The 24,081-nt window shown below is 47.6% G+C and overlaps 1 protein-coding gene across 1 annotated transcript in view; it reads left to right on the top strand.

Annotated features, from left to right (window-relative positions):
• large2 (LARGE xylosyl- and glucuronyltransferase 2) overlaps nt 1-18,066 on the top strand; it is a 20,341-nt gene extending 2,275 nt beyond the window's left edge. The window contains 14 exon segments of the mRNA XM_084017671.1: nt 7,247-7,438; nt 8,909-9,207; nt 9,558-9,640; nt 10,022-10,145; nt 11,538-11,709; nt 11,811-11,915; nt 12,008-12,120; nt 12,474-12,599; nt 12,709-12,864; nt 13,065-13,228; nt 14,006-14,284; nt 14,722-14,953; nt 14,955-15,149; nt 16,050-18,066. Coding sequence (XP_083873797.1) covers nt 7,339-7,438; nt 8,909-9,207; nt 9,558-9,640; nt 10,022-10,145; nt 11,538-11,709; nt 11,811-11,915; nt 12,008-12,120; nt 12,474-12,599; nt 12,709-12,864; nt 13,065-13,228; nt 14,006-14,284; nt 14,722-14,953; nt 14,955-15,149; nt 16,050-16,247 — 2,346 coding nt within the window. The 5' untranslated portion in view covers nt 7,247-7,338 and the 3' untranslated portion in view covers nt 16,248-18,066.
• Nucleotides 18,067-24,081: the final 6,015 nt, after the last annotated feature.

Below are 24,081 nucleotides of genomic sequence, written 5' to 3'. Positions count from 1 at the left end.
CTATATTACCTTATATGGAGTGTTGATGGAGCAGCTACCGTGTTAGCGTAGCCTAGCACCATCAACCAGACTCCATTCAGAAAACCAGCGTTTTAACAGTAGTTATCTTGTGGTCTTGCAGACAGACCTAACAAAGCATGACTCAGCACTTTTTACTGATCACCATTCCTCCAGCGGTGGTGAACCAGTATCCACGTGGATCTTACCACCCCCCCCTCCCATGATTCCTTGCTGCCCTCCTTTTCATAGACTAGAGAATGAGGCCCCTCCCCCTGAAGCCTGCCTGAGGAGGTGATGAGAGGTGGCGTGTGATTGGTCCAGGCTTTTATTAATGGTGGCAGCCGTCCTTCTCCTCGCTGAATCTCTGATCGGCACACGCCGGAGAGAGGGAGCCGCTGATCAATCATTCACCTCCACCTACCTCTCTCTCTCTCCCTCCCCCCCCCCCTCTCTCTCTCTCTCCCTCCCCCCCTCCCTCCCTCTCTCTCTCTCCCTCCCTCTCCTCTCTCTCTCTCTCTCTCTCTCTCTCTCTCTCTCTCTCTCTCTCTCTCTCTCTCTCTCTCTCTGACATTAAACTCGACCCACTATCTCTAAATCTGATCCTGAAGCAGTTTTCCTGAATCTCCTCTCAGCTCTTTGTGATTGGACGGGATTCCTGGAGACAGTCATGTGATTACAAACCAGACCCTGGTGGATGGTGGTGTGGGTGGTGGACTGGGCGGTGGTCTGGGTGGTGGACTGGGCGGTGGACTGGGTGGTGGTCTGGGGGGTGGACTGGGTGGTGGACTGGGCGGTGGACTGGATGTGGGTCTGGGTGGTGGACTGGATGTGGGTCTGGGTGGTGGACTGGGCGGTGGACTGGGCGGTAGACTGGGTGGTGGACTGGATGTGGGTCTGGGTGGTGGACTGGGCGGTGGTCTGGGGGGTGAACTGGGTGGTGGACTGGGAGGTAGACTGGATGTGAACGAACAGAATGTTTGTACGTATTCAGGCAACAAAACCAACGTTGTCTTTGTGAAGTCTCTGAAGAAGTTGCTGAGACCCTGCAGGGTTCTGGAGGGAGGTCACGTCGGACGCTATACTCCCGTGTGTCTGCCGTGTTATTTATACCGCCGTGTGGGCGACGGCGCCGGAGGGCGGCCATGTTTACACTGAGATCCTCCGCTGAATGCAACTCAACGTCCTGAAAGAAGAATTCACCGCTTTTATTTTCACGTTTATAGCATGCTTTTATTCTGAAAGCACCATGGTTGTCATGTTGGAGGGATGTTGCTGGTTGTCATGTTATATTGCTATCTCTAAAGTTGTTACTGATTGTTGCCGGCGTCACCGTGACGTTCACATATATCTCTATCTATATATAGCCGGTCGGTTGGAGAACGTGTTCTGGATCGTTGGAGCAGCGTGTTGACTCCAGTTGTGTCTGAACGTTCCTCAGTCAGGACGAGGGTTCTCCAGGAATAGCCGAGGACGGCAGCTGCACGGCAAGGCCAACAGGTCACATGACCATCTATCAACAGTATTATCGAGTATTTAGACGTGTTAGTAATGTTACTGCGACCTGCTGAACTAGATTAACACGCGTGGTGGTGGGAAGTTTCCTGCTGCTGGTTTAATCGAAGACGTGAGCCAACAACCAATCATGAAATCCACACCGTCACATGGTGGACACTCTGTCTCCGTGACCTGGTCCCGGGCCTCGTGGACCTGGTCCCAGTCCTTGTGGACCTGGTCCCGGGCCTCGTGGACCTGGTCCCGGGCCTCGTGGACCTCGTGGACCTGGTCTCAGTCTGCAGGTGATCTCCTCATTGGTCACATTCCACAGATTGTTTCTTTGACTAGAAGACAAAGATCCTCTATTATTACTGACACCATGTAAGGTGACACCTTTACTCCTCTTCCCTCCTTTTCTCCTCCCGTCTGAGCTGAACTTGTTCCAGCGAGAAGGAGGAGGAGGGGGGCTGAAATCAGAGCTCAGAGGTGGAGGCGATTTACGGCGTGTTTGTGCATGAAGAGGAGGAGGAGGAGCAGTGGGAGGAAGGAGAGCATGAAGCAGCGAAGGAGGTTGAAGAATTGGGACAAAAGTCTGCCGAGGGAAAGAGAAGAGCTCTGGAGTTTATTATCAGGAGGAGGAGGGAGGAGCAGGAGGAGGAGGACTCTCAGCTGAACTTGACTTGTAGCCGCATGTTCCCTGGAGAGGAAGAGGAGGAAACCTCCAGGTAGGTGAAGGTGAGGCCGGAGAAGCAGGAAGCAGCTTTCTGTCTTTCATCAAAGCTCCGTCTTCGTCTCTCGAGCCGACTTCCATGAGATGTTTGTTAACACGTTTGTTACGATCGTGTTTTCCACGCTGGTTTCCACGGAGACGCGGCCGCTTTGTCCGACAGCGATGAGGTAAACAAAGTCTGGTGTTGTGTTATATATATATATATATATATATATATATATATATATATATATATATATAATCTCCTATCACAGTACCACGCCGGAGAGCGACCCATTCTTTCACGTTTGTAGAAACAGTCTGCATGCCGAGGTGCTGCTTTTATACACCTGTGGCCATGGAAGTGATTGAACACCTGATTTATATTATATGGATGGACGAGTGAATACTTTTGGCAATATAGTGTATGTATATATACATACAATATCTATAGTTTATATTTATTATAATATTCAAAAGTATTTGCTTTATTTTTTAGAAAGATTGATTATAATGCTATAAAATGTATTTATATTTGTTTTATTTTTTAGAGAGATATTTATTGTAATATTAAAACTTATCGATATATTTTTGCATTATTATTATTTTTTAGAGGGGGCGGGGCGGCTCATCATGGTGGATTCCTGCCGCCCGTCTGTGGTGGCTGCTGGGAAATGAAATAAAAGGTCGCCCCCGGTTACAAAGCCACTAATCCCACCTCGGCTTAGTCCCGTAAATCACAAAGACGCACGCGACCTCGCGGAGCGGCAGATTAAGTCAAGCGCCGTCATGACCTGAAGAAATGCAATGAAAATCACGGGAGGGACGCCGGCCAACATACCGACCACAGGAAGTGGAAAAGAAACGCTGCCGGACGTTCCACTGCTGGTTCTGAGTTGAATGACACAATACTTCTAATACCTGCTGCTGTGTTGCCATGGTAACTTGTAGCACATGCATCCATCATGTCACCGTAGCAGGACGGGTCCGGGTGGCGGCCATCTTTAGGCTACCGGCGGCGCCTCAAACACGTCGGGACGGTTTGTTCACAGCCGATCGTTGTCATCGCAGATCGCACTCTAGTGTCGTCACGGTGACGGATCTGCTTTTAGCTCTTACTTGCATTATCATACGTTTCCGACCGGCGTGGTCCGGACCGGGACTCCCTGCCGGTTCGACCGCCGGAATCAGGGAAACGGTCAGCTTATCGCACAATATTTTCCCGATAAGCGTCAAAATCCTGGAATCACAATCAAATTTTTGTATTTATTATTAACAGTTTTTTTTTTAAGTAAAAAAAAAAAAAAAGGATTATATTTCCGTAATGAAATGCTACATTGTCCCATCCCCAATCGCGATACGAAGCTAGTGCTTATATCGTGTCCACTTGAAGCGTGTGCTGAAACGTTACTCCCTCTTTGTTTTTAGTTCATGCGCTAGCTGTGTTCCGATCCAATTTTTATGATTGAATGTCTCCAAGCAGTCGAGACGCGGCCGTCGCATCTTAAAGACTCCCTCGAGTTCGGAAAGTTCACGTCAGTACGTTGGTATGCGGTGGAACTGTCCCGCTGTGTGTGTGTGGTAGAGAGTTACAACCGTGGAGTATCCTGCTGGATAGACGGCCACGTTTCCATGGCGATGAGCCCTAACGGCTTTGGGCAGTCGCCTCTAAAGTCGTTCCTGCTCTTTTGTGCAGTAGAGGTTTTCGGATCTGAAGGCCGCTGTCACTTTTAGCGTGTTATCCTTTCATTTGCAGCTATTGCAGAGTTATTCGTTTATCCGCCACCCCTCCAGTGTTGTTCTCAGCTCTGATCGGTTGACCGAAGAGGCTGCGAGCCCCCACACACATCTCCTCCTCCGGTTTTTACAGCTACGATTAGAGCCCAGAAGTGGAAGCGTTTTGTGCCGGATCAACAAAAGCTGCCTATAAAGTCGTCTTTAGTGGCGCTGTCCCTCAGTTTTATACCCTCGCCGGCTTTACGACCTCCACCTCCCACGACTCCACCCGACCTCCTCCACCCACCTGCTCTCCTCCCCTTTCTCCTTCTTCCTCCTGCTTTTCTTTCTCCTCCTCCTCTTCCTCCGCCGTCTCTCCACTCCCTCCTCACGTTTCCTCCCGTCTCAGCACCTTTTGGTTGCCGTAACGACGTACGCCGCATACGTCAACCCGCTAATTAACTCATACATCATCTCCACGTTGAGGTGAGTGTTTCTCACACGGTTCGATCCACGTCTACAGATCATCTGTGTTTGGAATCTCCAGAGTACTGGTGCTGGAAAACCTTGAAAACCCTTGAGTTTTAGTGTGGTGTTTTCAAGGTTTGAAAAGTGCTTGGATTTAGAATAAAGGTGTGTGTTGGTTGTGATGACATCTATGATAGAACAGAGAAAAGAAGATCTCCATATTTGAGGGACTGAAAACAGCATTTTCTGACATTTCTTTATGAAAAATGCCTTTTGATGATGAACAGATGATGGAAATAGTTGGTGATTATATTTCTGTGGATCTGTTAGTGGAATTTGTGGTCCTTCTGTAAAAAGCTGTCTCCAAACATCATGTTGGTTGTTTAGAGGACAATAACATCTCATTTAATGTGATCAACAAGTGACATAATAAGTAGACTGAATACTGACCATTGGATTGATACAATTGATATGGAGTTTACCACAGCTGGAAGGGGCTGGAAAAGCATGGAGATGCACCTGGAAGTGCTTGGAAAGTGCTTGAGTATGGCTTTGGAAAAGGTGGAGGAACCCTGTATCTCTTCTACTTTGCGTCCCGTCTTTAACTAGAAACTACATTTGGTTGTGTGAATGTTTTTGTCAGTTTGTCTTGAAAGGAGTAAAAAGTTGAAAGGTCTAATCTCCATTAAAACGTTGTTTTCATGAAGATCAAACGCCATCATGTGACTGATGACCCTTTAAGTGAAATTAAGACCTGTTGTAGTTTATCCACCTCTGCAGCCTGTAGAGACCAGTATTGGTGAAGAGTAGCCCTGCCCCTTTCAGTTAGCCTGTGAAACGCATATATGCTAATTGCTAACCGCTAGCACACTCATATCCTGCTTTAAACCGTTATCACCATAACAGACCTTTTCCAGCACTAACCATAGCCAGCATGCTAGCGTTAAGCATCAGCACTAGGTATGTTAAGCATATGCTAAAGGAAAGGGGGCCATCATGAACAGGAAGTTAAACACTACTCCTGCTACTGTCCCTTTAAGAGCGGAGACTGTTTCTGTGAAATGTTTCCGCGTTGAGCTCCAGAGCTGCTGGGAACATGATGACGGATGATTACATATTCTCAGATTGTTACCTTCAACTGCCAAATGGACAGCAGTCAATTTCCAGGTCCAACGTTTCCACCAGCATTCAAAAGTTTTACAAGAAGAAATCTGTTTCGGGGAATTTTGGCAATTTCAATGCAGCAACAACAACAGGGCCACAATCACGGACGTTTTAGAGAAGGGAGAAAGAAATTATGTTAAACTAAAATGCAGACTAAAAGCCTCACCGCTCCGCCAGCAGCTGAAATGCTCATAAGACCCTGAAAGCTTCACTATTCTTAGATGAGCAGCAGCAGAAGGATGAAAGTGTAACGTTGGTCCTCAGGGCGGCATTACAGCATCATTACATTCAGAGTGATCTTCCTCTCCGTGGCAGCAATGCACTCAGGCAACATCATCAGCCCGTTAAATGTTGCTGTTTGTCTCCGAAAACACAAACCGCCGGTTCAGACAGAAAGATGAAGTCAACGCTGAAGGAGCTCAAACTGTCATCCTCCCTGCTGGCCACCAGGGGGTGACTGGTCTCGTTGTCTGCATAACGATCGGATACACCAAAGTGTGTCATTATCTGACCCAAGGGAAGTCTTTATAGTGAGAATAGAAGGGGGCCAAGGACGGAGCCCTGAGGCACCCCATGTAACAGCGAAACGGGTTGAGATTGGTGTTTCCAAGACCAAGAACAATCTTTGAATCTCAAATAGGGGAAAAAAAAGCCTCAACAGGACAATCTGATCTAAAGAGTGAACAAATATGTTCTTCTTTTTTCCTATTTCATTAACAGTTTGGTGACTCCCTCATTATCTCTATGTTCAGTTCCGTCTCGTTTTTATCCACGAAGCCGACAGACGCTGATGAAAGGCGCCGACGTCGGTTCGGATTTTAAGTTCCCGTCTCACAGCTGTAAGCTCTGCTGTTGCTGTCGGCCTCGTTTCCTTCAGACTTCTGTCTAATTAAAGTGGGATTAATGAATCACATGGCGAAACAAAGGCAGACCTCCCTCTAACAGGGCTCGGCTCACAGAGGGGGGGCGGCTCCGGCAGACGCACCGACGACAGGACGGCTTAAAAAAAAGGCTTTCCGATTTATTTGTGATGCTTGTTGACTCGATCTGCTCTCTCATTGGATGGAAACTCACTCAATCAGCAGGTAAGCCCCGCCCCCTAAAGCATCCCCTGCTTTCTGGTCTGGTGGACTCTAAATGGACCATAATGTACTAAATGAACATCATGCTGGATTGAAGAAGACTTGAAACTAGAGATTGAGACCATAAACTCATGTTTACAATGTTTACTGAGATAATACATCAAGAGAGAAGTAGGACCATTTTCTCATAGACTTCTATATACCAGAGAGGAGTCGCCCCCTGGTGGCCAGCAGAGAGAAGTAGGACCATTTTCTCATAGACTTCTATACAACCAGAGAGGAGTCGCCCCCTGGTGGCCAGCAGAGAGAAGTAGGACCATTTTCTCATAGACTTCTATACAACCAGAGAGGAGTCGCCCCCTGGTGGCCAGCAGGGACAATGACAGTTTAAGGCACTTAAGCATTGACTTCACTTCCCGTCTGACACACAAATGCTTGGTGTCGTCTCCACAGATACTGAAGAGATTGATTCTGTTTCTTTGAGTCTAAAAGTCCGTCTCAGACCTGATGCAGGACCAGCTGCTCTGGAACATAGAGAAGTGTCTCAGAACGACTTTTAGGACTCGATACGTGGAACGCATTGTTTGCTCAGAGATTTATTTTGTCTCTCCAGATGAAAGGATGCTGCAGGAACCTGACGAGGGACTGAGCCCCACCTGAACCCTCCTCCCCCCGACCCTCCTCCCCCAACGCCGCCGTCCCATCATGAACCTGCTGTGTCGCGGGCGCCTCAAGCTGCTGGTGGCGTCGCTGACGGCCGTCGTCCTGCTCACCTGGCTCTACCTGCTGGCTGGGAACCTGGACAGTGAGTACATGTTAGAGGGACTCAGGCCGGTCTGAGGGTCTGAGGGACCTCACCACGTAGTGTTCATGCAGGCGGGAGTTTAAAAAGTCCACCGCTGATTAGGGCCAATATCGAGTTTCACCGGTCCGGTTTGTTGTATGGGGCTAAACCGGTTGAACCAACATTTGTCCTTATGACACATTCTGGAAAATGAAAAACATCAGCGACGTGTGCCGATGGCGTCACGGCACTAAATCCAACGTGTCTTTCATTAGTAACACGCAGCAATAATGACGGAAGTGATTAAAAAATATATATATTGATTCATAAACAGCTTGGCGAGTGTCTGAGTCGCCAAAGCCAGAAGACAGAGATCACATTTCAGTCGGGGTGGGAGGGGACCTTGTTTGTTTGTATTGACGTTTTGAAGACACGTTGCAATGCGACGCCTATTTAGCATTTAACGAGCTAAGAACGTAGATCCGAAGCAGATAACAAGCCGATAGTTGCTCGTACGAGGCCAACACGTATGATGCAGCAACTTCCCATTTTGAAGAGTCGTGTAAATATGTAAGACGAGCAAAAGTTCACCTTTCACAGTTGTTTTGAAGTCACGGGCTAATCGGAATTCCAACGCTCGTTGAGTATGTCACACAGCCTGCGGCTTCCTATCAGACCGGTTTGGAAATGTTTAAACCAAGCCTCCCGCTCAGTGATAATAAGAGCCTGCTGCTGTGGTCTGGATCGGACAGAGTCGCAGGAATCCAACCAGCTAGAACAGAAACCATCAATTATCAGATGGGTTTCAGGCGACTCGGCTCCATCCGTCTTCCATCCGACTATTAACGTTAATTTTTAAACAAGGGGGAGGCTGGTTCTCTGTTCAGGTCTGTGTTTCATTGGGACATCCGGAGAGCCGCCAAGGCCACGAGTCAGCACTTTTGTTGGGATCACAGCTCCAAGGATTTCTTTACAGAGCCGTTTCCTGGAAGAGCTTCTACCAGTCCAGAGACCAGACCAGACTATGTGGAGGAACCAGAGACTGTCTGTGATCCCCCAGAGGTCTAGATAGTAGACCACATTAGTCCAGAGACCAGACTATGTGGAGGAACCAGAGACTGTCTGTGGTCCCCCAGAGGTCTAGATAGTAGACCACATTAGTCCAGAGACCAGACCAGACTATGTGGAGGAACCAGAGACTGTCTGTGGTCCCCCAGAGGTCTAGATAGTAGCTCACATTAGTCCAGAGACCAGACCAGACTATGTGGAGGAACCAGAGACTGTCTGTGGTCCAAACAACAAGGTCTCTGCTGTATTTATGTCTAGATGACCTTATATGGAGTGTTGATGGAGCAGCTACAATGTTAGCGTAGCCTAGCACCCATCAACCAGACTCCATTCAGAAAACCAGCGTTTTAACAGTAGTTATCTTGTGGTCTTGCAGACAGACCTAACAAAACATGACTCCCCCCCCCCCGTCTCTGTCCACAGATGGACGCTCCCTCCTCCTGCCTCCCTGTCTGGCAGACACGCCGGCGGCCCAGGTCCAGGTCCTGGAGCGCTCCGTCCTGGAGTCGCGGGTCCGTGAGGTGGAGGAAGAGAACCGTCAGATCCGGCTGCAGCTCAGCCAATCGCAAGGCGCCGCCGGCCAGCAGCCGCCAGACGGTAACTATGGCAACCAGCAGTGGGGAGCCTCAGCAGACACGGGGCCCGAGGACGGGGACAACACGGCCGAGGAGAAGAGCAACCACACGGAGTGTCCTCGCTCGCCCCCCGTCCACAAGTGTGAGGTCAGCACATAAATACTGTAGAAATACTCAGATGTAACCCGGTATTCGTGGTCCCCAGAAGTTGTATCTGTATATCTGTTTAATACTGCTTTAATGAGTCCTCATGTTCTACCATCGTGATTACATTAAAACAATGAAGATGAACACACACACACACACTGATATGAGAGACAGCGGGCGGCTCCGTCTCTTTGATGTGTTTCAGCCTTTGAGCTCCGACTTTTCAAAGAGTCTGAAAGTCAAAGTCCACATCAGAGAGACGAGTCTCTGACCTGTCTGTCTGTCTGTCTCTGGCCGGTCTTTCTCTGACCTGTCTGTCTCTGACCTGTCTGTCTCTGACCTGTCTGCAGCTCCTCCATGTGGCGTGCGTGTGTGCGGGTCACAACGCCAGCAGAGACGTGGTCACGCTGGTCAAATCCGTCCTCTTTCACAGGTGAGTCCTCCGGTCCGTCCGACCTTTGAACTTCCTGTCGAACATGAAAGTGTTTGTTTCTGTTAGGGTTAGTGACTCACATCTGAATAAATACACACTTTTAAACTCTGATTTTTAAACTCCATAGAATTATGACTTAATACAACGTAACATTTTCAAATAATATTCAATATTTTTGTTTTGTAAATTTAAATTATTGATCTGGTATAGGTGGTTTATTGATCTGGTTAAGGTGGTTTATTGATCTGGTTAAGGTGGTTTTAGGTGCAGGGAAATGTGGACACTTTTAGACCAGACCAGCCTAAATCTAACTGCTAATCACATGAGATTTTATTCTGAAAGACCATGACCCCCTTGACGCCTCCTTTCCTCTACCCTCAGGAGGAACCCCCTCCACTTCCATTTCATCACCGACACCGTAGCCCACCGGATCCTGAGCTCCCTGTTTCAGTCCTGGATGGTCCCGTCGGTGCAAGTCAGCTTCTACGACGCCGACCAACTCAAGGTACGTGAACGCACCTCTGCTCGTCCTCGGGGTACCTGAACGCACCTCTGCTCGTCCTCGAGGTACCTGAACGCACCTCTGCTCGTCCTCGGGGTACCTGAACGCACCTCTGCTCGTCCTCGAGGTACCTGAACGCACCTCTGCTCGTCCTCGGGGTACCTGAACGCACCTCTGCTCGTCCCCCCGCTCGCTGTCGGGACAAGGTGAGTCAAGGTCGCGGTTACCACATCAAAGGAGACGAGTCGGATGTTCTTTCCAAAGAAGAGCTTCGGCATCAAAGAGGGCGAGAATCAATACGAGGAGCTTCACTCGCATCACCAATGCTGAAAGAGATTACAGCTCGTTCCGTCACGGCGGCCGTTAACGGGATGATGCTTCAGGTGTGACGGGGGGCGGTGTTAGACTGACGAGCTCCGTTCAACGAGGGTGGTCCCGGAGTCCAGACCCAGCAGCAGTATCCGTAGTTAACCATTAATATCCACTGATATCTGTGTGGAGTCAGCATTATGGTCCCTTTAGAGTCCACCAGACCAGAAAGCAGGGGATGCTTTAGGGGGCGGGGCTTACCTGCTGATTGACAGGTCTCTACCACGGAGTTGTCTGTTAATTTGAATCTTTGGGTGTATCAGCTCCACTTTCGTCACTTTGAAAAGGCAAGATGTTTAAAGTATATGTAATACTTCAATACTAACATTTGCAGAAGCATATCTTTTGTTTTTTATTAATGTATTTATATTTTTGATAGTATGTAACTGGAATGAACTCTTACATTATATTGGTGCAGGAAAAACCCTGTTGGATGATCCCTTTAATCGCCGATCCAAAGGGATCATCATCTGGGGAGCACAAATACCTGATCCCGGACGTTTCCGTCGCCACAGTGATTACAGGGTTGTCTCTCCACGGCAACGATCCCTACTCGAGTTGAGCAACTCCCTCCGAGGTCAAGTGAGCCTGGAAGCACCAACCCGGCTGGGTTGCTTTCTGGCGGCGCTGGACGTGTGATCACTCTGGATGCAGGACTCCAGACCTCCACATCATCACGTTCTCCTCCCTCCTCTCCTCGCCGCCCCAACAATGAGTCCTTTGTGGCGCCGGCCCGCCGCCCCCCCTCGCCGCTTTTCATTACCTCGCATTTAAGCGGAGAGAAGCCGACGAGACTCCTAAGCTGATTATATTTGCAGATGATGCACTTATGCACATCCAATTACTCTGAATCAAGAGAATTAATTAAAAGACACTATTTGCAAATTCAAGGAAAAAAAAACACATTGAGCCGTCGCCAGAATGTGCTGAATGTGTCTTTGTGTTCGCCGCCCACCGAACGCCACTCGCACATCGCCGCCGCCGGAGGAGGGAGCGATCCTAACGTCTGGTTTCTTCTGGTTTCAGTCCGAGGTGTCGTGGATCCCCAACAAACACTACTCAGGTATTTACGGCTTGATGAAGCTGACGCTGACCAAAGCGCTGCCCTCCGACCTGTCCAAGGTCATCGTCCTGGATACGGACATCACCTTCGCCACCGACATCGCCGAGCTCTGGGGCATCTTCAGGAAGTTCACAGGTCAGACCAGTTCTCATTTTTCACATTTTATATATATATATATAGTTTGTTTTGTTGTGAAGCTGACCGTGAGTCTGCCTCCCTCTTGTGGTTGTTTGCAGATAAGCAGGTGATCGGTCTGGTGGAGAACCAGAGTGACTGGTACCTGGGGAACCTGTGGAAGAACCACAGACCGTGGCCCGCGTTGGGGCGGGGCTTCAACACAGGTAATGAGAGTGTAGGCTCCACCCCCTTTTTTCCTTCACCAACGGCCGGTATCAGACATAAAAGAATGTAAAGGTGATTCCTGTCCCTGCAGGCGTCATCCTGCTGTACCTGGAGCGACTGCGGCGGGTCGGATGGGAGCAGATGTGGCGTCTGACGGCCGAACGGGAGCTGATGAGCATGCTCAGTACGTCGCTGGCCGATCAGGTCAGGGTCGCTTCATAGTCTCCGTGTGATTGGTCAGTTGTCGTGATGTCCTGAAGACAATTTTATTCGTGTCAGTCGCACTGGACACCTCAGAGAGGAGTCAGGCTTAGCACCAGAGAGGAGGCGGGGCTTCCGTCCAAGTAGACCCCAACCAGGTTTCCTCCATGTAGACCCCAACCTTGTCTCCTCCACGTAGACCCCAACCAGGTCTCCTCCATCACAGCTGAAATCTCCACTATCGCTGCTTCATACATGTTGAAGTCTCAGATCCACCAGGAAACCAAACACAGTCTTGTCTGGGTTCATGACATCATCATGACATCGTTTGTTGAAGTGGTCTGTTGTGTCTGCAGGACATCTTCAACGCCTTCATCAAGCAGAACCCGGTCCTGGTCCACCAGCTGCCCTGCTTCTGGAACGTCCAGCTGTCCGACCACACCCGCTCTGAGCAGTGCTACACCGAGGTGTCCGACCTCAAGGTAGGCCGCCCACACAGGACCCGCCCACACAGGACCCGCCCCACACAGGACCCGCCCCACACAGGACCCGCCCCTCATGTGCTGAGTCCTCGGTCTCTTGTGGTTCCAGGTGATCCACTGGAACTCTCCAAAGAAGCTGCGAGTGAAGAACAAACACGTGGAGTTCTTCAGGAACCTGTACCTGACCTTTCTGGAGTACGACGGGAACCTGCTGAGACGGGAGCTGTTCGGCTGCCCGAGCCAGGCCAGTCCAGAGAGTGTCCAGGTGAGAGACTCCAGATATAGAGACTCGCAGACTGTGTCGAGGACTAGGTAGAGGACTAGGTAAAGGACTATGTAGAGGAAATCATCATCTGAATGGTTTTGTGTCTAAAAGAACCTCAGGAATCTAAGTGAGACTTGAACAGATGTCCTCAGAGTCCTGAACCCCTCAGAGTCCTGAACTGGTTGTGTTGGTCCCCTCAGCTGCAGGCGGCCCTGGAGGACCTGGATGAGGACGATCAGTGTTACGACTTCCGTCGGGAGCGGCTCACCATCCACCGGGTGCACCTGTACTTCCTGCAGTACGAGTACACGGCCACCGGGGGCGACACCGACGTCACGCTGGTCGCCCAGCTGTCCATGGACAGGTACCCCACCGCCGCTTTATGTCTGGATCACGTTACCATGGCAACTGGTCCACCACCTTGTAGCTGAGGACTTTCAGATTAGTGCATCATCATATATAAGAGTCTGTTTTTGGTTTTTCACGTCATTCTCAGAGAAGTTCTTTGGGTTTTTGAGTTTCTCAGGCGTCGATGTACGACGGCCTATCAGAGGAAAAAAACTAATCGGGGGCAATATTCAGAGAAAAAAGGTTGCACATGTGCGAGTTTATTCCGATGCTAACAAGCAGCATCTATGCTAGCTGACGTCCCATGAATGTACGTTTATGTTTGTAATGAATCATCCCAACGTGTGACAACGCCTCGTTAAGGTCCTTAGGGTGATGATGTTGATGCTTATTGTTGCTTTTATTCATATGAGGACAAACTGTCATCTTATGGGTGTTTATTGATCGGGGCGGTTGGGCTAAGATGCTAGTGGTAGCTTTCACTTGTTGTCATAGCAACGGCAAACACCCGGTGTTAGCGGAACCAAGCAACTTGTTTATATGTATAAGTGCTAAAAGAAAACGGAGGTGAGAGAGGCGGCAATATTCCATATTTTATTTTTTTTTAAAGTCGCAAATTTGCGAGTTTATAAAGTGGCAACTTTTTTATATAATATGGATTCTTGCCCCACTCTCGACTCTTTTCTTTGCTACAGTGGCTAATACGCCGTCGTATCAACGTGACTCATAGGAAAGAGAAAACGAATCAAGCTGTTTTTCTCTATATTTTTTATTTATTATGATGTGTGTTCAGGCTGCAGATGCTGGAGGCCATCTGTAAGCACTGGGAGGGCCCCATCAGCCTGGCCCTCTACATGTCCGACGCCGAGGCCCAGCAGTTCCTGCGCTACGCTCAGGCCTCCGAGGTCCTCAAGAACCGCAAGAACGTGGGCTACCACATCGTCTACAAGGAGGGCCAGTTCTACCCCGTCAACCTGCTGAGGAACGTGGCCCTGAGGAACGCCAACACGCCGTACGTCTTCCTGACGGACGTGGACTTCCTGCCCATGTACGGCCTCTACGATTACCTCAGGTACGACGCAGCTCATTCATTCAACAATTTCATTGAAGCAAAAAAACCAGTCATCAGCATAGAAGTTGAGCTTTTATTATACTCCGGTCGTTCTTGCTTTCGGTGCAATGCATGATGATACATAACGCTTGGTTAGTGACCATCAGTCCTACGCTACTTTTCAGGATGAATTGTGGGATACTTTTTTTTTCACATTTTTAATGAAATAGAAATTGGAGTACATATTACAGCCTAACATATACACATCATTTTTTTTTCTTTAAAAAAAGTAAAAATATATAAAAGATAAATAGATACAAATATATATTTGTATATGTGTATATATATATATTTATATATATATATATATATATACACACACACACACACATTTTTTATTTGTTTTTGGTTGAAATGAGTTGTTGTGTTGACCCGCCTGTGCTCTGTTGCCTCTCCAGAAGGTCCGTGGTGCAGCTGGACATGTCCACCACTAAGAAGGCTCTGGTGGTTCCGGCCTTCGAGACGCTCCGGTACCGCCTGTCCTTCCCCAAATCCAAAGCCGAGCTGCTCTCCATGCTGGACATGGGGACTCTCTACACCTTCAGGTACCTGAACGCCTCACTGAGCGGTGTCATCAGTGATGTGTGGTGTTGTGGTTTTGACCGTGTCCCTCGCCCCTGGTCTCTCAAGGTACCACGTGTGGCCTAAAGGTCACGCTCCTACCAACTATGCCAAATGGCGAACAGCCACGACGCCGTACAAGGTGGAGTGGGAGGCGGACTTCGAGCCGTACGTGGTGGTGAGGCGGGACTGTCCGGAGTACGACCAGCGCTTCGTGGGCTTCGGCTGGAACAAGGTGTCGCACGTCCTGGAGCTGGACGCACAGGTACGCTTGGTTCCCGCCGCCCCCACACCGATCTTTGTGCAGAGTGTAGAGTTGGTCTCCTCTCGGACCACCGTGAGGTTTCTGGGTCTTCACTTCTACTTTTGGAATGCAGCCGAGAGGAAAGGCTCTCTGACCAACACTGACCAAACTTTTTTATAGAGAAACTAAAATTTGACTTTTTGCATGACATTTTTCGACAAACTAACATTTAAATTTTTTTGACAAACTAAAATTTGACTTTTTGCATGACATTTTTCATATTTTTTCGACTAACAAAATTTTTTATTTTTGCATAACATTTTTCAACAAACTAAAATTTTAATTTTTTTCGTGACATTTTTTTGACAAACCTTTTTTTCGATATTTATACTATGACATTAATTCATGACTCCTTTTGCCATACCATATTCAGACTTTATTCAACATGCTGTTATAACTTAACAAGAAGCGAGACCCAAATGCAGACTCAGACAAGCTTGGCTTTGAATCAAACAGTGATTTATTGTGGTGAAACAGGGACGGTATGGGTTTCTGGATGTCAGTGGGTTCCGGGATGAACGGGGATTCCAGGAATGTTGTGAATGGAGCACAGGTGACGATGAGTAAGCAGACCAGCAAACAGGTTCATCAAAGTTCTCAAAGACAGCAGTTTAGTATGTCCAAATTAGTCACGAAAAAGTCATAGTATAGTGTGTAAATAAAAGTAATTGTTTGACATACTACCCTTTGACTTATTTAAAGATACTACACTGAGTTACTCCCCATAACCAGAATGTTGCAAATGAAAACTTTGAAACAGGGTCCCAGAGTGAAATGTTTCGTGTTTGGGAGGAAATAAAGTGAGTAAATGTTGGTGGAGTATTTGTTACTGACGACCAGATGGTCTTTCCCGTCTCTCAGGAGTACGACCTGATGGTGCTGCCCAACGCCTTCATGATCCACATGCCCCACGCACCCAGCTTCGACATCTCCAAGTTCCGCTCCAGCTCCGGCTACCGCAACTGCCTGAACACCCTGAAGGAGGAGTTCCACCAGGACCTGTCCAGGAAGTACGGCTCGGCCGCTCTCAAGTACCTCACCGCCCAGAGGAACATCTAAAATAGACCCAGAACCGCCGAGAGCCGGCGAGTCCGCCAGCCTTCCCAAGAGCTGGGACGCGTCCCGACGCAGCACCGCGCCGCCAACGGCGGCAAAGCTTTACGGCCCTAACGGACAGTCTCGGGCTCCTGTGCATTAAATTCTCCAAGAGGAGACACGGACGGCCGGAGGAGGATTTCCTGACTGAAGGGGGCGCCGGTCGGTGTGGACGAGACTAGCTTTAAGGCCGGGAAATAACAACCATATTCTTACAACTTGTTCTGACAATCAGGGCTTCTTTCTGTTCTTTCTTCTTCCCAGAAGACCGATGAACCGGTCCGTCCACAACGGGACCCGCATCCTGTCCGAACCAGGCCAGTCGGACCGGACAAAGATTTCAGCCTTATCACTCTCCATCACACGCACCGACATATTTAAGGGTTCTTTCTTTTCGGTGTAAATCAGAACCAATGAATAACACATTACAATGTTTTGATGACGACTTATTTTTACTGTCTGACCTCCCGGGGCGAACCATTTCAGGTGTGTGTGTGTCGATCAGTTTGTTTCTTGCATGTGAAGAGTTGCGTGAGAATCATCCGGCCCTCTGAAAGAACAAACACATGGTAACTGACTGGGACCAACGCTGACATCTTATTAGTCAAACTGTTTGCTCTGAAATGAAAGAGGTTTTTTTTACGTCTTGTTTGTGCCAAGACTTCTTTAATGTGTCTGAATCACTGGATAATAAATGTGCCATGTACTGTTTTATCTAAAGTCCAACTGAAAATGAAAAGAAACGCTACTGAATGCTAAACAAAAAATTCAATTTTTCAGAGTTTTGACAAAAAAGCCTGAATATTCGCTAAGATTCTAAAGTCATACATTTGTGAGTTTTATTTAAATTTTTGGGTAAGAAAACAACCAGTCACCAGTATTTCCTTGTTGCTAAATCAATACATGACAAGTTTTTTTTTTTTTCAAGCTCCGCCTCTTCTCTGGTGCAAAAAAACACAAATAATCGAACTCGGCATTAATAATCATCACAAGGAAAAATGTGTATTTTAAGGTCAGCAACACATCGTCTGCATACAATCAAGTTTCTGGATGGACGCTATATATCCACCGCCACAAGGGGGTGCAGCCGTTAAACCTCACTTCAACAGAACTGTATTCTACAACAAAACTCCGAGTAGGATTTTAATGTTCTTAATTTCTTTCTTTTAATATAAAAACACTTCTGTTTGTTGATGCTCACCTGCAGTCAATTATTTTAATATATATATGTATTATTTTAATTGACCAATGAAAAGAGCGATCGTTGTTCACATTCACACGTTTTCAGCAAATATTCAAACTCGAGGTTTCAGCTCCCATTAAACAAAGATCGTGGATGTGACAGAAGCCTTCCATTCAGTCGTTATGCTTATTTTCTTTATGCAACATTTTAAAAGTTTGACGGTTGATGTTTCCGATGACTCATCGGAAACTCGGCTGATGTTTCCGATCAGTTGTCTCCTCTCGTCTTCGGTGCGTTTGTGGTCTCGAGTCCAGAACTGATTCTAGTAAAAGTTCCACAGATGCAACTTTAGTTGGCGTTGACGCTTCATGCGATCTTTTCTGTTTGGTGAGGAGTGCGTGTGACCTGAAGCCCCGCCCCCACACCGCCTCCTTTGACTCGTCGTTGATTGTGGTAAATGCTAGTGCCTTTGCTGTATCGTGAAACTGGATATTGATTGTACTGTTGTACCGACAGGGCCCTCTATTTATTATCGTTGACTCAAATCAATCATATTTTTCTATGTAAGTGCTTTAAATAAATTTGCCCTTTTTTAAACACTTTGTTTGGTGAGTTTTGTTTTTCTGCTTCTTTACTGAAACCTTTTTGTTTTTTATTGTCTTCCCCCTACAGGGCAAAGAAATAATAACATTGACATTGACCACCACCACACTTGTCAGTGTGAACTTTCCATGTGTGTAATGAGTCCAATGCAAACTAATGTTGGTTCTCATCCTGTTCAATTAAAAGAAATGAATTGGATGCTTAGATTTCCCTGCAGCTTGTTTAAAACGGATAAATGACTTTAGTTCAGAGAAAGTCTGAACTAACGGTTAGTTTGTCGTTTAAATCCTAACCTGGCAATATTCAGAGAAAAACATCTGAATTTTCATGATTAAAGTCGTACTTTCACAAGTAAAAAAACTGGATACTTTCACTGATTTAAGCAGTAAATTTACCAGGAAAAACTTGAACAGCCTCTGAGATTATGATGTCATAAATTGGATTATTGGATCTGAGGATATAATATGACAGATCCTCACATTAATCCATCCTCAAGGTGTGGAGTTTATGACTTTATAATCACACAATGTTTTTATGTGAGTTTTATGTCAAATGTGAAAATCTCCTTGAAAAAAAGAGGATTTTTTTCTCATAAATGTACGACTTTATTATTTATTATTTTTAGAGTTTTAGAAACCGGCAGCGTTTTAGTTGTGAATCATCAAAGTTTTAATACATGTGGCTGCTCCACATTCATTGGATGCATATATTTATTATAATATTATCTTTGGCACCATCGGACTATTTCTCAACAAAATAGTCTGGTTTTTAGTTTTAGTCGTGACTCTATAGTTTCATACTTCGGGCTTCTCTCTCCGGCACACGTCTAACGCAGATTATGGATTATTAATCCCACTTTACACGCATATTTACCGCCACGAATTCCAACTAAGACTTTTTTCTTTTTACTGCAGACATCAGTTATCGGTCGACCCCATAACATCATAAATACAACCACCAAAAAAATAACTACATAAAAATAAGCCATAGTATGGTATGTCATAAACATGTCATCATAAATCATAGATCACGGGAGGAATTCAATTTAATTGATTCCAAAAAAATGCATGATATAGAATGTTAGAAGAATTTTCAAAAAGTCAGAATAGTGTTTATAGTGCATCACAAAAATGTTGTAACGATCACACACACACACACACACACACACACACACACACAGTTAACACGATATCCTGAGTAAACGTGTCGTTATTAAAACCAGATATCAACGAGATAATGATCGTTATCAATAATGAACCCGTCCTGCTGTGGTCCGATCAATCGGTGTCCAACTCCGAAGTTGAACCCGCAGACGTGGGCGGGGCCAGGCCGAAGAGAGCCTGGCCCACATGGTCTGGTCTGGTCTCTGGACTCATGTGCATGGATTCTGAGCTGGGATCCCATGGGGACACAGGAAGGGGCGGGGCTTAGCCTCTCTAGAGCCCGATCGATAAAGGATTTCGAAGGCCGATACCGATACGAATGTTTGTTGATTTAAAAATCCGATATTCCGATATATCGGCCGATATTTTTTTTTTTTTTATTTCAGAAACGCGTCAAAAACAGAAACATTAACAGATTTCCCTAATATTAGTTATTTGTAGTTATTTAAGAGTCTTCACTGAAATAATATGATAATGCAGTCTAAAAATAAACTTGTTTATTTTATTGTCACGGAACAGATGAACATCAAAATATATTAAAGTTCTGATAAATAAAATGTATAAAAATACACACTTAAGATATAAAACTTAAAGTCCTTTGAACAAAAACACAATAACAACAACAACCAAACACAAAGTTACCAGTATTAAAAGACTTGCTAAGCTTCATAAATATAACTTCCAACAAGAGACAAATTCTGTTAAGTTCTATGAGGGGCGGAGCTTAGCCTCTCTATGCCCGAGTTAGTAGGCTTGTTTGGAATCAAGCATGCGCATGCATTTGCCTCGCAAAACAAGGCATTCTGGGAAAAAAACGTCACAAATGCTGGTGATAACTTCCCTTTGCGACATGTCACATGACTTTAAAAGCTCGCGGTACCTCCCTTCGCATGCTTTTCTCTGCAGATGGTCTGAAATAAGTGCGGACATAAGACACTCCCCTCAACGTTGCCCTAGTTGGTTAGAATTATCACGTGGTATTTCCCACGTGAGAAAATTCCTCAGCCTCCGTCAACAACGGGAGTTCAAATGCCTCGGCTCGAGTTCGTCAGCGACGAAGAAAGCCAGCGCCACTGGGCAGGCCATATTCTTTGTGCAAAGTCCGTGAAGTTTCCCCTGGAGCGACAGTTTGTGTTATGTATACAATTATTAATAAAGTTTAAATTAAAAAAAAAAAAAAAAAAAGTCAGTGAAGTGCACCTGTGTCCGACTTGACGTGGTGAGAACTTGGCGTGTTTATGACGAGTTCCGGCGGATCCTCTCAAGTCTCGTGCATGCATCGGCGCAAATGCATGCGATCCCAAATGCGCCCAGTGCAGCTGTGGGGACCCAGGAAGGGGCGGAGCTTAGCCTCTCTATGCCCGAGTTAGTGCAGCTGTGGGATCCCAGGACTCCTGGTCCTCCTGGTCCAGAACCAGCTGAAGGACTAGCAGCTCCATCGAGGCACAGGCCAATGATTAGTGTCAGCTCAGAGACGAGATGGATGCGGCCCCACCAAAAACCAAGTCCACCAGAGACCCAGAGGACTGGTCCTGCTGGCTGGATCGATAACTGCCCCCGTTCCCCTTGTCTTGCTGAGCTCAATAAAGCGGTGATCAGGCTCACGCTGATGGATCCATCATATTAACTCGTGGTTGTCCTGTCGGAGTCTGACAGTGCAGGAACAGATGAAGTCCCAGAGAGAACCTGAACCACCAGGTTCCCTGATGCTGCTGCTCCCAGTGTGGAGAAGAAGAAAAGATTCATCTTCAGTGAAACCTACAGAGAGACTACCATTTACTATTTGGACCCGAGATTCAGGTCCTTGTTTGTTACCGTTGCCGGGCCAACCAACTGGAGAAGCAGCGTTCAGCTTCTACGCTCCGAACATCTGGAACAAACTGCAGGTCAGCAGCTCACACTGGCTCTTCATTTAAACGTCCTTTAAGCTCGGTTCATGGCCAGTCTCTGAGTTGCCGTGTTACATAAACCTCAACTCCACAGACTCCACTTCCAGAAGCAGTGTTTGTACAGTGAACAAGTCATTCAGGCTCAGGATTCATCTGAAGGAGGATAACCAGGACGTTGTTCTCAGAGATGATGTCATGTTTCATGATTCTCTGCTTCCTGACCGACTGTTCTACAATCACATTCATGTCATTTAGAAACAATACTAATGAGTTCACCGCCAGGAGGGTCAACATCTGTACGGCTGATTCTGTGTGTGTGTGTGTGTGTGTGTGTGTGTGAGTGTGTGTCAGAGTGTGTGTGTGTGTGTGAGTGTGTGTCAGAGTATGTGTGTGTGTGTGTGTTTCTATCAACTACTCAGATGGAACAACAACACTTTCTATTTTCACCTCAGAGTTAAAAATGACCCTAACCCTTCTCCACCAGGCCTTCAGGTTCTCCACCAGGCCTTCAGGTTCTCCACCAGGCCTCCTTTAAAAAGACGCTCCGGTCAGACGGTTAAAGTTTTACATGAACATAAATGTTTATGTTTCACTTTATTATGACTCATCTGCCCTGGGGGGGGGGGGCAGCTGGAGATCACAGGCTCTCATCTCCAACGTCACATGGGCCAATGAGGAGGCTGTGTGCGGCGAGCGCTTAACGAGGGCGCCGGGGTGAACACACACTTCCACGGCGGATTCATTAGACCAACATACTGCAGCATTTGATAAATGAAGCCCGACCAGCACAGAGAGTGTGTGTGTGTGTGTGTGTGTGTGTGTGTGTGTGTGTGTGTGGCCCCAGGTCTCCAATTACAGACAAAACTTCTCATCTGGAACAGAGGCCAAAACACCTGCTCACAACATCTGCTGAGCTCCACGCAGGAAGTGTGTGTTCTCTGCACAACACACACACACACACACACACACACACACAAAATAAAAAAAAATCTCATTCACGTAAAAGTTGTGATTCTTATTTCCTAAATCTATTCATAACGTCAACCAAATGAAAGTCCTAAAAGTTTGTGTTGAGGATGAATTAGTTTAATATTTGGTCTGAGATTGATTCTTTTATTTTGAAATCAGATGATGAGATGCTCTCATATCTTCATTGGCTCACAGAGGGCCGGAGCGAATCCACCCAAAGCGTGCTGGTCCAGGCATTAGTCACGTCCTTCCCACCAAACTGCTGATTCAGCGAGTCTCTGCTTGTCCGTCCTTCGGTTCAGCCAATCAGATGAGTTCATTTGAAGCATAGTGTTTTTTAATCAAGCCCAGCCACAACCCGTCACCATCAACTCATTTAACAGCAAACCGCTTCAGAGAGAAAACAGGACCTAAATTAATTTCACCATAATGGGATGTTGTTAATTAACACGCTGAAACATAATGAACTCCTTGTGTTAACGTTGAGACATTCAAACACGGACACGAGGCGGAACCCTACATCCCCGCCCAACCAACAACCACCACCACCACCCTGCATCCCCACCCAACCAACAACAACCACCACCACCCTGCATCCCCACCCAACCAACAACAACCACCACCACCCTACATCCCCGCCCAACCAACCAACAACCACCGCCACCCTGCATCCCCAACCAACAACAACCACCACCACCACCCTACATCCCGGCCCAACCAACAACAACCACCACCACCCTGCATCCCCACCCAACCAACCAACAACCACCACCACCCTGCATCCCCACCCAACCAACAACAACCACCACCACCACCCTACATCCCCGCCCAACCAACCAACAACCACCACCACCCTGCATCCCCACCCAACCAACAACAACCACCACCACCCTACATCCCCGCCCAACCAACCAACAACCACCGCCACCCTGCATCCCCACCCAACCAACAACAACCACCACCACCACCCTACATCCCCACCCAACCAACCAACAACCACCGCCACCCTGCATTCCGGCCCAACCAACAACAACAACCACCACCCTGCATCCCCACCCATCCAACAACAACCACCACCACCCTGTATCCCCACCGAACCAACCAACAACAACCACCACCACCACCCTGCATCCCGGCCCAACCAACAACAACCACCACCACCCTGTATCCCCACCCAACCAACCAACAACAACAACCACCACCCTGCATCCCCAACCATCCAACAACAACCACCACCACCCTGTATCCCCACCCAACCAACCAACAACAACCACCACCACCACCCTGCATCCCGGCCCAACCAACAACAACCACCACCACCCTGTATCCCCACCCAACCAACCAACAACAACCACCACCACCCACCCTACATCCCGGCCCAACCAACAACAACCACCACCACCCTGCATCCCCACCCAACCAACCAACAACAACCACCACCACCACCCTGCATCCCGGCCCAACCAACAACAACCACCACCACCATGCATCCCCACCCAACCAACCAACAACAACCACCACCACCACCCTACATCCCTGCCCAACCAACAACAACCACCACCACCATGCATCCCCACCCAACCAACCAACAACAACCACCACCACCACCCTACATCCCGGCCCAACCAACAACAACAACCACCACCACCCTGCATCCCCACCCAACCAACCAACAACAACCACCACCACCACCACCCTGCATCCCCGCCCAACCAACAACAACAACCACCACCACCCTGCATCCCTGCCCAACCAACAACAACAACCACCACCACCACCCTGCATCCCCGCCCAACCAACAACAACAACCACCACCACCCTGCATCCCTGCCAAACCAACAACAACCATCACCCTGCATCACCGCCCAACCAACAACAACCACCACCACCCTGCATCCCCCCCAACCAACCAACAACCACCACCCTGCATCCCCGCCCAACCAACAACAACCACCACCACCCTGCATCCCCCCCAACCAACAACAACCGCC

This window comes from Eutrigla gurnardus (assembly GCF_963514095.1).
Source record: "Eutrigla gurnardus genome assembly, chromosome: 1".
NCBI lineage: Eukaryota > Metazoa > Chordata > Actinopteri > Perciformes > Triglidae > Eutrigla > Eutrigla gurnardus.
This window is presented reverse-complemented; position numbering and strand designations above follow the sequence as displayed.